Below are 11,531 nucleotides of genomic sequence, written 5' to 3'. Positions count from 1 at the left end.
CGTGGGTAAACGACGATGATAAAAAACTTTACAGTCAAAAAATAAATACACGGCATTCTCTCGGATATATAATTACATTTAATAATAGTGATACACCGTAACAATTTGTACACAAGTGATTGATAAATATTAAGAATAATACAATCTCATTCAAAGAATGTTCCTACTTAAAAGTATATACGACAATATAATGTCCCTGGTAGCCTTTGTATATTTTTTATTCAACATGTATGTGCTAATATGTTCACGTTACAGATGTCATAGAGTTATGATTATATAGTTAGTGTCTTTGTGATTTGTTATTAATCTTCGGGAGCCTGTGTCACAATTATTGAACATTATCAATAAAACAATTAAAATTATATGAAGTGTCGTTTTTATATACAGTCCATTTCATTAATTACAATCCATCTTACTCCATGATCTCAAATCCCGTTATCCACCTTACATTTCATGTTAACTATTTACTAACAATACAATCATACTAATCTGTCACCCGTAACTGAATCGCCGATGGTCAGGTGACAAATGTATGCATCGATGCAGTTGCCACATGACCATTGATGTATTCAGTTGTGTAATAAATATATCTTGGATATATATATATATTTCAGGTTAGTTAGTTAGTATTTAGTTTAACTTTCTAAATTATCTTGTTATTATTAAATATTTAAGACAATAGAATAATGAATTATTTGTTACTTGTATAAGTTTAATTACTATTCTGTTTAACTGTTTTTGTAATTATTGTTTGGCAGTTGCCACATGACCATTGATGTATTCAGTTGTGTAATAAATATATCTTGGATATATATATATTTCAGTGTTCTTTCTACATTGAGTCACATGAACTCATTAGAAATATATGCCGACTGGCTACGTCGACATTGGCGCCCAACGTCAGTGCTTGAGTAGGTGGATTCTGGTAAGTCTTCGTCGGCTTCACCATCATCGACAGCGTTTGTTTGGTCGTCTAACTGAGTGTCTTCAATAACATCTGTCTGAATATCATCGATATTCCGTATAGAGATGAAGGGAAGGAGGAGATTTCGATGAAGAATCTTAGTTTTCTTATATCGATCACCTTCACGCTTCACCTCATATACAGGTATATCGGCATTTGGCTGGCGTATTACAACATAAGGATGGTGCTCCCATCGGTCTGCCAACTTCTGTTTGCCTCTGAGACTCACGTTCCGTATAAGTACAAGATCTCCAGGGGTAAGGCATGAACTACGGGCGGTTTGGTCGTACCTCTGTTTGTTCCTTGTCCCAGTCTGTCTACTAACCTGTCGAGCCTTTTCATAGGATTTCAATAAGCGCTCTTTCAATCTAACCACATATTCAACATGCTTTGGAGCAGCAAGATCATCTGAAGGTAATCCCAAGAAGGCATCTATAGCCAGACGGGGGTGTCTCCCGAACATCAAAAAGTAAGGTGAGTATCCAGTACTTCCATGATGGGTTGAATTGTAAGCATGCACCAGGGTTGGTACATGCGCCTTCCAATCGGACTTCTGATGTTCCTCGAGGGTGCCTAGCATCATTAGAAGCGTTTGATTGAAACGTTCGGTTTCTCCATTTCCCATTGGATGATAAGGTGTGGTCCTACTTCTGTCCACTGCAGCTATGGAGCACAACTCTTTCATCAGCTGCGATGTAAAATTGGCTCCCTGATCAGAATGCAGACGGGCAGGAAAGCCATAATGGACAATAAACTGATCAAAAAGAATTCTTGCCGTCGTCTTGGCAGTCTGATTCTTTGTCGGATAGGCCTGCGCATAGCGACTGAAATGGTCCGTCATGACCAATATATTTTCATATCCACCCTTTGATCTCTCAAGCGATAAGAAATCAATACACAGAAGTTCCATTGGAGCAGTGGACTGAATTGGAAACAGTTGTGCTTTGTCTGGTAACTTCTTCCGACACTGACAGCGCTTACATGACCTCACCTTCTCTGCGATGTAGCTATCAAGACCAGGCCAGTAAAAACGTTTCTTTAACCAAAGAGCTTTCTTTGCGGCCCCTTTGCCTTGGTGACCCTATATCTGGGGACTAAAAAATATTTTTAAACGAAGAGAAGCGGGAAAAGTACCAATTTTTCCCCTTTCCCCATACCATTCACGGGGTTGTTTCGATAAAAACCCCATCACCCAAAAATTTAATTTTCCCCAATTTTGTAAAAATGGTTTGAACTGACCCGACGAAGTCGATGGTCTGGTTCCTGAACGGAGATGGTGAATCACTATTGAGATGATCGAATCATCAGATTGGGCCTTAATCCAATCCTTGTTTGAAAGACTAACAGACAGTAAAAGCTGTTCTGGATCATCTTCTGAAACAGATAGTGTGTTGGTGTCTGGCGTAACCAAAGTCTCATGGAGTGGTATATCAAGTTCTACATTCGTTGAAATGGCATGGATGACAGAGTTTGTTATCCGACTTAGACCATCAGCATCTATGTTGCTTTTGCCACTACGGTAAGTTATGGTGAAATCATAATTAGCGAGAGCAGCTACCCAACGCTGACCGGTGGCATCGAGTTTTGCAGTGGTGTTCACATATAAAAGAGGGTTATTATCCGTCACGACCTCGAATCTCCCACCATACAAGTAATCGTGGAACTTATCACATATAGCCCACTTCATGGCGAGAAATTCGAGGCGATGGGCCGGATAATTCCTCTCCGGTCGAGAAAGACTTCTGCTCGCAAATGCAACCACGCGATCCTTGCCATCATCTTGTTTCTGGTAAAGAACGGCGCCAAGACCAGTACTGGACGCATCAGTGTGAACACGAAATGGTTTTGTGTAATCAGCATATGCCAGTACTGGTGGGCTTGCAAGTCTGTTTCTCAGGTCATCAAAGGCATCTTGTTGATTCTGTTCCCATTTGAACACTGGTTTTGGTGTTTTCTTCAATTTCTGGGACGACTTCTTGGTAGAACGCCAACAAGAAGATCATTAAGGGCCTAGCGACGGAAGCAAAACCCTTAATTGAATCGCCGATAGTAACCGGCGAACCCAAGAAATTTACGCAGATCTTTTAAGGGGGACAGGCCAGTCCCTTTACTGCCTCAGTCTTTTCTGGATCCGCGTGAATTCCTTCCGCAGAGGACAACATGTCCTAGATAGTAGTCTTCGTCTCGAAAAACTCACACTTCGACGGTTTGATCTTAAGATTGTACTCTGCTAGTCTCCGGAATACAGCATCAAGGGCGTTCAATGTGAGACTCTATATCGCTTGAAAATATGATTACGTCATCCAAGTAGATAAGACAATCTCTCAGGTTTGAGGTCACCCATGCAACGCTCCATCAATCTTTGAAATGTTGCTGGAGCATTGCATAGGCCGAATGGCATCCGGTTGCATTCGTAAAGCCCGACCTCCAACCTGAAAGGCAGTCTTCTCTTTATCTTCTTCTTGGAGTTCTACCTGCCAATAACCAGATTTTAAGTCAAGTTTCGAAAAAGAATCGGGAACCAGAGAGAAGATGTAGAGTATCTTCTACCTTCGGAATACCATAAGCATCCTTCTTTGTCGTTGATTCAAGCGTCTGAAGTCGATACAGAATCTGATGGTTCCGTCTTTCTTTCGAACTATCACAACGTTCGAGGACCAAGGACTTTTAGACTCACGAAATAGGCACCTATCTGTAGCATATCCTGTAGATGTTCTTTAACTTCTGCCAATAAATGTGGTGGTACTCTACGGTATGGCTCTTTAAATGGTGTGTCATTCAGAAGTTCTATTCTATGTCTGACTGCATCAGTATTTTCCAAGATCTAAAGACGTTTTCGGAAAATTCTGATTCATTTCTTAAAGAGATTATAAACTTTTGCCTTGTTATAGGTGTCAAAAGTCTTCATTGATCTTCACTCCAAATTCTTCTTTTATGTTGTGAGTGGTATGATTTTCATCTTGAAAAGACACAGGTTTCATCTTCCTGTTTTTATGTCTTGTTGATTTACAGGAACGTCAAAACAAAGAGGAGCATCTCGAAGAACCCTAACTTCCTCCAAATTACAGAGATTTGCTTTCTCGGGAAAAGTTCAAAAACTTTTTGATGATATATTCCATATCCTCACAGGTATTCTCGCTGTCCTGCCAGCATTAGAGAGGATTACTATTCGTGGACACACGTTGAATGTAGAAAGATTATCCGGTGTGACAGTAACAGCTGGACTCTGTAGACAGACCTGTCTTTCGAACTAATCCGATGACCGTTGTTTTCTCCAAAAGGATGGAGGATTACCTTCTTATGTGGTCTTCACCATTTCCAATACTTGGACTAGTTAACGAGTCAAAGGCTGTCTTCCACACGTCTGGTATCTCATCGTTTTTGCTTTGACGATTTCTACATTCACGTATAGCATTTGTACCTATTATCATTGGCACCTGCTCATTTGTAGTCAGTATCTGCAACAACCAGTATGGTATGCTCACTGTTTCCTTCATAGTTGGCAGTCGAAGGAGACGCTTCAATAATACCCAATAAATGGGATAGACTGTCCATTTGCTCCTGTAAGTTTTAGATTGAAATCCGTCATTGGATACAACTCTGCTGGGGATCCATCTTCTTTGATAATTCGCAGCCACAGTGGTAACCATTGACCCTGTGTCTATCAAAGCCTTGATCACTTTTCCGTTCAATACACTTCTCCCTCACTAGCTTCGCCTATCATCCTCTTACTTAAAATCTGTTCTGTGGGCCTTCTACTTTTTCTTCGCTTCCACCAAGCCCTGCGATGGAAGCGTTTCCGTGTTTAAAGTCTCTTTTGGGTTGTGGTGTTGTTCGTTGAAATCTCTCTTCGACGATAATCAAAGTTTCCACCACGCCGGTTACTAAAACTACCTCTATATGGTCGTCTTTCTCTCCTAAATCCACCACTATCATATCTACTACTGACTGTGCGCTTTTCTCTTTTATTCTACTCATTTCTGTTTCTAACGACTTCATTCTTTCTAACAACTCTTTTAACACATCTGCTTGTTGTTGTGATGACACTGCAACTTTGGTCTCTATTCCAACTTTTACATTCCTCCTCTTCCATTCTAACTTTTCTTCGTAAGGTTTCAAAACTATCTAAAGACTCATAAGAAACTCGACTCGCTGACTTAAGCTTTTCCGATTTGAACCTCTCCAAAATCTCTCTTTCAACTTCGTGTCCCGTTTCCTATCATCCATTTCCCCCTCATCTACTGCACGTTGAATAAGGTTTCTACTCTTACGGCCCATGCCGAACAATGTTCATTTCCTTCTGTGTGGCCGAGTAAAAGTCTTGGGCAATTCTATCGCTCGTCTTCACAAATTACCATAAATCTGTCCAAGTTTTTGAACAATCTCTTTGGTGTCAGCAGAAGGTTTCAAAGTCAAAAAAGTATCTGCCTTGTATCTCCTTTAAGAGAATTCCTAACGGCCTGCACCATAGCGTATTCGGGATATATTCCTGTTTCTTGTAAGCAGTTCAAAGTTCCATTTTCCATTTTGCTCGAAGTGACTTCCATCAAAATTCGGAATCTTGGGTAGGCCTAAATTTAAAAAAAACGGATATTCCTTCGAAGTTTTTGTGGCATCATCTTCTCTCGTTTCAGTCATTCGATCTCTTAGGATTCTCTCTTTTCTCTCTTAAAAAATCAAGTTTCTGTTTCATCGCTTGTTCTTCACGCATACGCTTAACCATTTCTTTCTCTATCCTATCATTTTCATTTCTCTGTCTATTTAGCTCCAACTCCTGATCTTCAAGAAATTTTTATTCTTTCCTGTAGTTCTATTTCAGCCTTTCTCTTCATGTCTAATTCATACTGTAACTTTCTGTCTCTCTGTAATATCATCTGTCTTTCCTTTTCTTCCGTCAAGCCGTAACTTTCTCATCTTTACACTTTCTCTTTCATACTAGCGACTTGATTCACTCATTATATCATCTCTATCTGCTTTTAATCTTAGTAGGTCTGCCTTTCTTTAATTCTTTCACTTTTCATTCCAGTAATTTGCTTGCCGATCACTATTAACAACAGTACTATGCATTTTATTCCCTTCACTTATTCTACCTCCTCTGTTGAATAGGTGAATTGTCCCTAATTCCGCCTTTATTATCCGTTATTGAATATCCAAATCTGTTAAATTTACTCTTAGTTGTAATAAATTGCTCCATTTCATCAACACATGTGTCACCAGTGTCCCGTTTTAACTTCTTTTCAAAGTCAAGTCCAACCTTTTCATGTGTTCATCAAGGAATTTTAAACTATGACTACTTGACAATGATAAACTCTTTCCTTTTAGTTTCGGACCTATCGACTTCCGCGATTTGAGCCATATCGGTTGTATATCCTTTGAAGTACTTCATGTAAAAATTCGTCAATAGTATTCAAAGTCGACAATTCACTATTTCCTTTCAAACTCCTCTAAATCATGCTTAGATCCAACTGTATCCAATTCTGACTGACGACGGATCCTCTTGAATTCTCATTAACTCGCGTTGAATGCGTTCATTCTCTTCTTAATTGATTCATCTTCCTTGAAGCTGTATATCTCTTACTCTTTCCTTCGCAAAGACGTATTTCGTCTTTCACTCAGTGGTCCGTGTGCCATTATTGCATAAATATTTTAATGATTTCACTGATTTCACTTTCAAAATATAATTGTCAAGATAAAACAATGTATCACTTTGTGCGAAGACTATTAGTAAAGCTCACAATTTAGTAATTGTTACACAGTGACACTAAGCAATTGTAGATTGCTATAAACACTTACGTTTATCACTATAGTTTGTTGGTGTACACGAAACACATATAATGTAACACAACACTCGTTCTACATAATATAATACAAACTTTTATTACAACAACAAGAAGGCAAATATTATTGTTATTATTTATTTGGCATTTCAACGGCTACATTATAAGACAAACAATAAAATTAATCTTTACTATTTTTCCAGGAAAATTCAGAATTTATAAGTGACCTTCGTTTTTTTTTATATATAATGGCACTAAATGTACACCATAGGGAAAAAAAACGTCGACATTGGCGCCCAACGTTCGATTTGTGACCGTTTGTTTACACAACCTTCAGGGTGACAAGCATGTGTAGAGAAGACATTGTTTACGTTATACACGATATCATACTTGAATACATGTATACACACTGGATTACTTACCTGTGTTGAATTGGATTATCCATTGTATTCATATTTATTCATATACGGATACGTCATACTGAATCAGTCGTTGTGATTGGACAATAGCAGTGCGGCATTTGCATATGTCATGCGTATTCAGTTTCCCGCTTGAATGCTATCATTTCATTGGATTTTACCTGTGTTATTTCGGCTGGTCATTCTGACGTCATTCAATTTGATTGGATATTGTATCCATTCTTCGCTTCCGTAATACGGATTGTAAATATAGCCACGTGCGTGCAACCACGTTTTAGGGCCCATCATATTGACATTATACTCCGGAGTAGTGGATCCACATTGTACCCTTTATCTAGGCTAGCCTCAACATTACTGGACCACATCTTCCAACGTAGATAGCACCACGGACACAGACTCATTCATTTTCTGGAATTTGATTGAACTGACACTCTCACTTAGTGTGCAGTGATTATTTTGTGTTTGTTTATTGTGTAAATAGGATGGATTATTTTAGTTTTGGATATTAATTTAGAATTTAGCCGGTAAGACTTTATTTTATCTATTGAGATAGATCATTTTTGCTATACTTTTTGATATTACATTTTGCAAACTAAATTTTTGTTTACATAGGCTTGTTTGTCTATCTTTATAAATTTGTGTCAGATCTTTAAATTTTTGTTTTCTCAGGTTAGATTTACATTTAAATTGACTAGACTAATTGAAAGAATTATTACTGGTTTTTTTTTTAATTTATGTGATAGATTATAAGTTATGTACTAGGGATACAAAGATTTGCACTTATAAAATGCACTGATTAAATTTTACACTAACATCTTTTTTTCGTAACCCGACTCCTTTGTGATTGTATACACTACAAGATGTATCACCTATTAAATCCATTGTCTTGTGTGGCGTAGTGGTTAACGCTACGGACTTATAAGGTAGCGTGGTGTATTGGCCAGTGGTTCGAGACGAGTTCTTGACTGTGTTTTTTTTTTGGGAACATATTTTTTTTTCTATTATTTTTGCAACGTACATTTGCAAAAATAATTATTTGTTACATTTATTATACTAACATAGAGTTATATTTAGATTTTTATTATCTAAATATAGCATCTAAGTTATATAAGAAAACCTTGCAAGGTATCGTACGTTGCGTTATCAAAAGCATTCGCGATTTTTTTTCTTTGTCATCGTGAATTTTTGTAAAAATTTACAGGATACGTCATACCTGTAAATACTTTACAATACTATAACCAATGATTATATAGTCGTGCATTTTGAAGAAATATAGAAGGATGTAAAACGGGTATATTGAATTTGCATATAGCTTGCAGTTTGGTATTTAATAAAGTCTGTTAGTCTGCTAAATTTCATGGTCTAGAGTACGAAGTCCAAGTAAGGATATTTCTATAAAATGATACTCTAGGATATTTTTCTACAGTATATGCGTTGCCTGAGTGGATTGAGCATTTGAAATAATAAATTATTGCCCAGTCATACGGTATAAGCAGTCACTTAGTAATTAAAATGTAAAACTGTTGTTTGTTTTTTTTCCCCTATGGTGTACATTTAGTGCCATTATATATAAAAAAAAACGAAGGTCACTATAAATTCTGAATTTTCCTGGAAAAAAGTAAAGATTAATTTTATTGTTGTTCTTATATGTAGCCGTTGAATTGCAAATAAATAATAACAATAATATTTGCCTTCTTTGTTGTAATAAAAGTTGTATTATATTATGTAGAACGAGTGTTGTGTTACATTATATGTGTTGTTTCTTGAATTTCATCTAAACTACACCAACAACTATAGTGATAAACGTAGTGTTTATAGCAATCTACAATTGCTTAGTGTCACTGTGTAACAATTACTAAATTGTGAGCTTTATAATAGTCTTCGCACAAAGTGATACATTGTTTATCTTGACAATTATATTTTGAAAGTGAAATCAGTGAAATAATTAAAATAATTTATGCAATAATGGCACACGGACCACTGAGTGAAAGAGAAATACGTCTTATGCGAAGGGAAAGAGTAAGAGATATACAGCTCAAGGAAGATGAACAATTAAGAGAGAATGAACGCATTCAACGCGAGTTAATGAGAATTCAAGAGGATCGTCGTCAGTTAGAATTGGATACAGTTGGATCTAAGCATGATTTAGAGGAGTTTGAAAGGAATAGTGAATTGTCGGATTTGAATACTATTGACGAATTTTTACATGAAAGTACTTCAAAGGATATACAAGATATGGCTCAAATCGCGGAAGTCGATAGGTCAGAAACTAAAAGGAAAGAGTTATCATTGTCAAGTAGTCATAGTTTAAAATTCCTTGATGAACACATGAAAAGGTTGGACTTGACTTTGAAAGAGTTAAAACGGGACACTGGTGACACATGTGTTGATGAAATGGAGCAATTTATTACAACTAAGAGTAAATTTAACAGATTTGGATATTCAATAACGGATAATGGAAATGAAGGCGGAATTAGGGACAATTCCTATTCAAACAGAGGAGGTAGAATAAGTGAAGGGAATAAAATGCATAGTACTGTTGTTAATAGTGATGGCAAGCAAATTACTGGAATGAAAAGTGAAAGAATTAAAGAGGCAGACCTACTAAGATTAAAAGCAGATAGAGATGATATAATGAGTGAATCAAGTCGCTATGAAAGAGAAAGTGTAAAGATGAGAAAGTTACAGCTTGAGGAAGAAAAGAAAAGACAGATGATATTACAGAGAGACAGAAAGTTACAGTATGAATTAGACATGAAGAGAAAGGCTGAAATAGAACTACAGGAAAGAATAAAATTTCTTGAAGATCAGGAGTTGGAGCTAAATAGACAGAGAAATGAAAATGATAGGATAGAGAAAGAAATGGTTAAGCGTATGCGTGAAGAACAAGCGATGAAACAGAAACTTGATTTGTTAAGAGAGAAAGAGAGAATCCTAAGAGATCGAATGACTGAAACGAGAGAAGATGATGCCACAAAAACTTCGAAGGAATATCCGTTTTTTAAATTAGGCCTACCCAAGATTCCGAATTTTGATGGAAGTCACTTCGAGCAATGGAAAGTGGAAGTGAACTGCTTACAAGAAACAGGAATATATCCCGAATACGCTATGGTGCAGGCCGTTAGGAATTCTCTTAAAGGAGATACAAGGCAGATACTTTTGACTTTGAAACCTTCTGCTGACACCAAAGAGATTGTTCAGAAACTTGGACAGATTTATGGTAATGTGAAGACGAGCGATAGAATTGCCCAAGACTTTTACTCGGCCACACAGAAGGAAAATGAACATTGTTCGGCATGGGCCGTAAGAGTAGAAACCTTATTTCAACGTGCAGTAGATGAGGGGGAAATGGATGATAGGAAACGGGACACGAAGTTGAAAGAGAGATTTTGGAGAGGTCTCAAATCGGAAAAGCTTAAGTCAGCGAGTCGAGTTTCTTATGAGTCTTTAGATAGTTTTGAAACCTTACGAAGAAAAGTTAGAATGGAAGAGGAGGAATGTAAAGTTGGAATAGAGACCAAAGTTGCAGTGTCATCACAACAACAAGCAGATGTGTTAAAAGAGTTGTTAGAAAGAATGAAGTCGTTAGAAACAGAAATGAGTAGAATAAAAGAGGAAAAGCGCACAGTCAGTAGTAGATATGATAGTGGTGGATTTAGGAGAGAAAGACGACCATATAGAGGTAGTTTTAGTAACCGGCGTGGTGGAAACTTTGATTATCGTCGAAGAGAGATTTCAACGAACAACACCACAACCCCAAAAGAGACTTTAAACACGGAAACGCTTCCATCGCAGGGCTTGGTGGAAGCGAAGAAAAAGTAGAAGGCCCTACAGAACAGATTTTAAGTAAGAGGATGATAGGCGAAGCTAGTGAGGGAGAAGTGATATTGAACGGAAAAGTGATCAAGGCTTTGATAGACACAGGGTCAATGGTTACCACTGTGGCTGCGAATTATCATAAGAAGATGGATCCCCAGCCAGAGTTGTATCCAATGACGGATTTCAATCTAAAACTTACAGGAGCAAATGGACAGTCTATCCCATTTATTGGGTATATTGAAGCGTCTCTTCGACTGCCAACTATGAAGGAAACAGTGAGCATACCCATACTGGTTGTTGCAGATACTGACTACAATGAGCAGGTGCCAATGATAATAGGTACAAATGCTATACGTGAATGCAGAAATCGTCAAAGCAAGAACGATGAGATACCAGACGTGTGGAAGACAGCCTTTGACTCGTTAACTAGTCCAAGTATTGGAATGGTGAAGACCACAAAGAAGGTAATCCTCCATCCTTTGGAGAAAAGAACGGTCATCGGATTAGTTCGAAAGACAGGTCTGTCTACAGAGTCAGCTGTTACTGTCACAC

General features: G+C 37.6%; 1 protein-coding gene across 1 annotated transcript; it reads left to right on the top strand.

The window, feature by feature from the left end:
• The first annotated feature begins 9,125 nt into the window (after positions 1-9,125).
• On the top strand, positions 9,126-10,982 carry LOC132737311 (trichohyalin-like). The gene has a single exon (XM_060724576.1). The coding sequence runs from the start codon at positions 9,126-9,128 to the stop codon at positions 10,980-10,982; it is 1,857 nt and encodes a 618-aa protein (XP_060580559.1).
• Positions 10,983-11,531: the final 549 nt, after the last annotated feature.

Source organism: Ruditapes philippinarum, unplaced genomic scaffold (assembly GCF_026571515.1).
Source record: "Ruditapes philippinarum isolate M1 unplaced genomic scaffold, ASM2657151v2 ctg10105_1_1_1_1, whole genome shotgun sequence".
Taxonomy (NCBI): domain Eukaryota; kingdom Metazoa; phylum Mollusca; class Bivalvia; order Venerida; family Veneridae; genus Ruditapes; species Ruditapes philippinarum.
The sequence above is the reverse complement of the archived record's forward strand: the minus strand, read 5'-3'. Positions and strand labels throughout refer to the sequence as shown.

What these genes read in the sequence shown, in the direction of transcription:
- LOC132737311 (XM_060724576.1), top strand. Translation starts at nt 9,126, where the DNA reads ATGGCACACGGACCACTGAGTGAAAGAGAAATACGTCTTATGCGAAGG.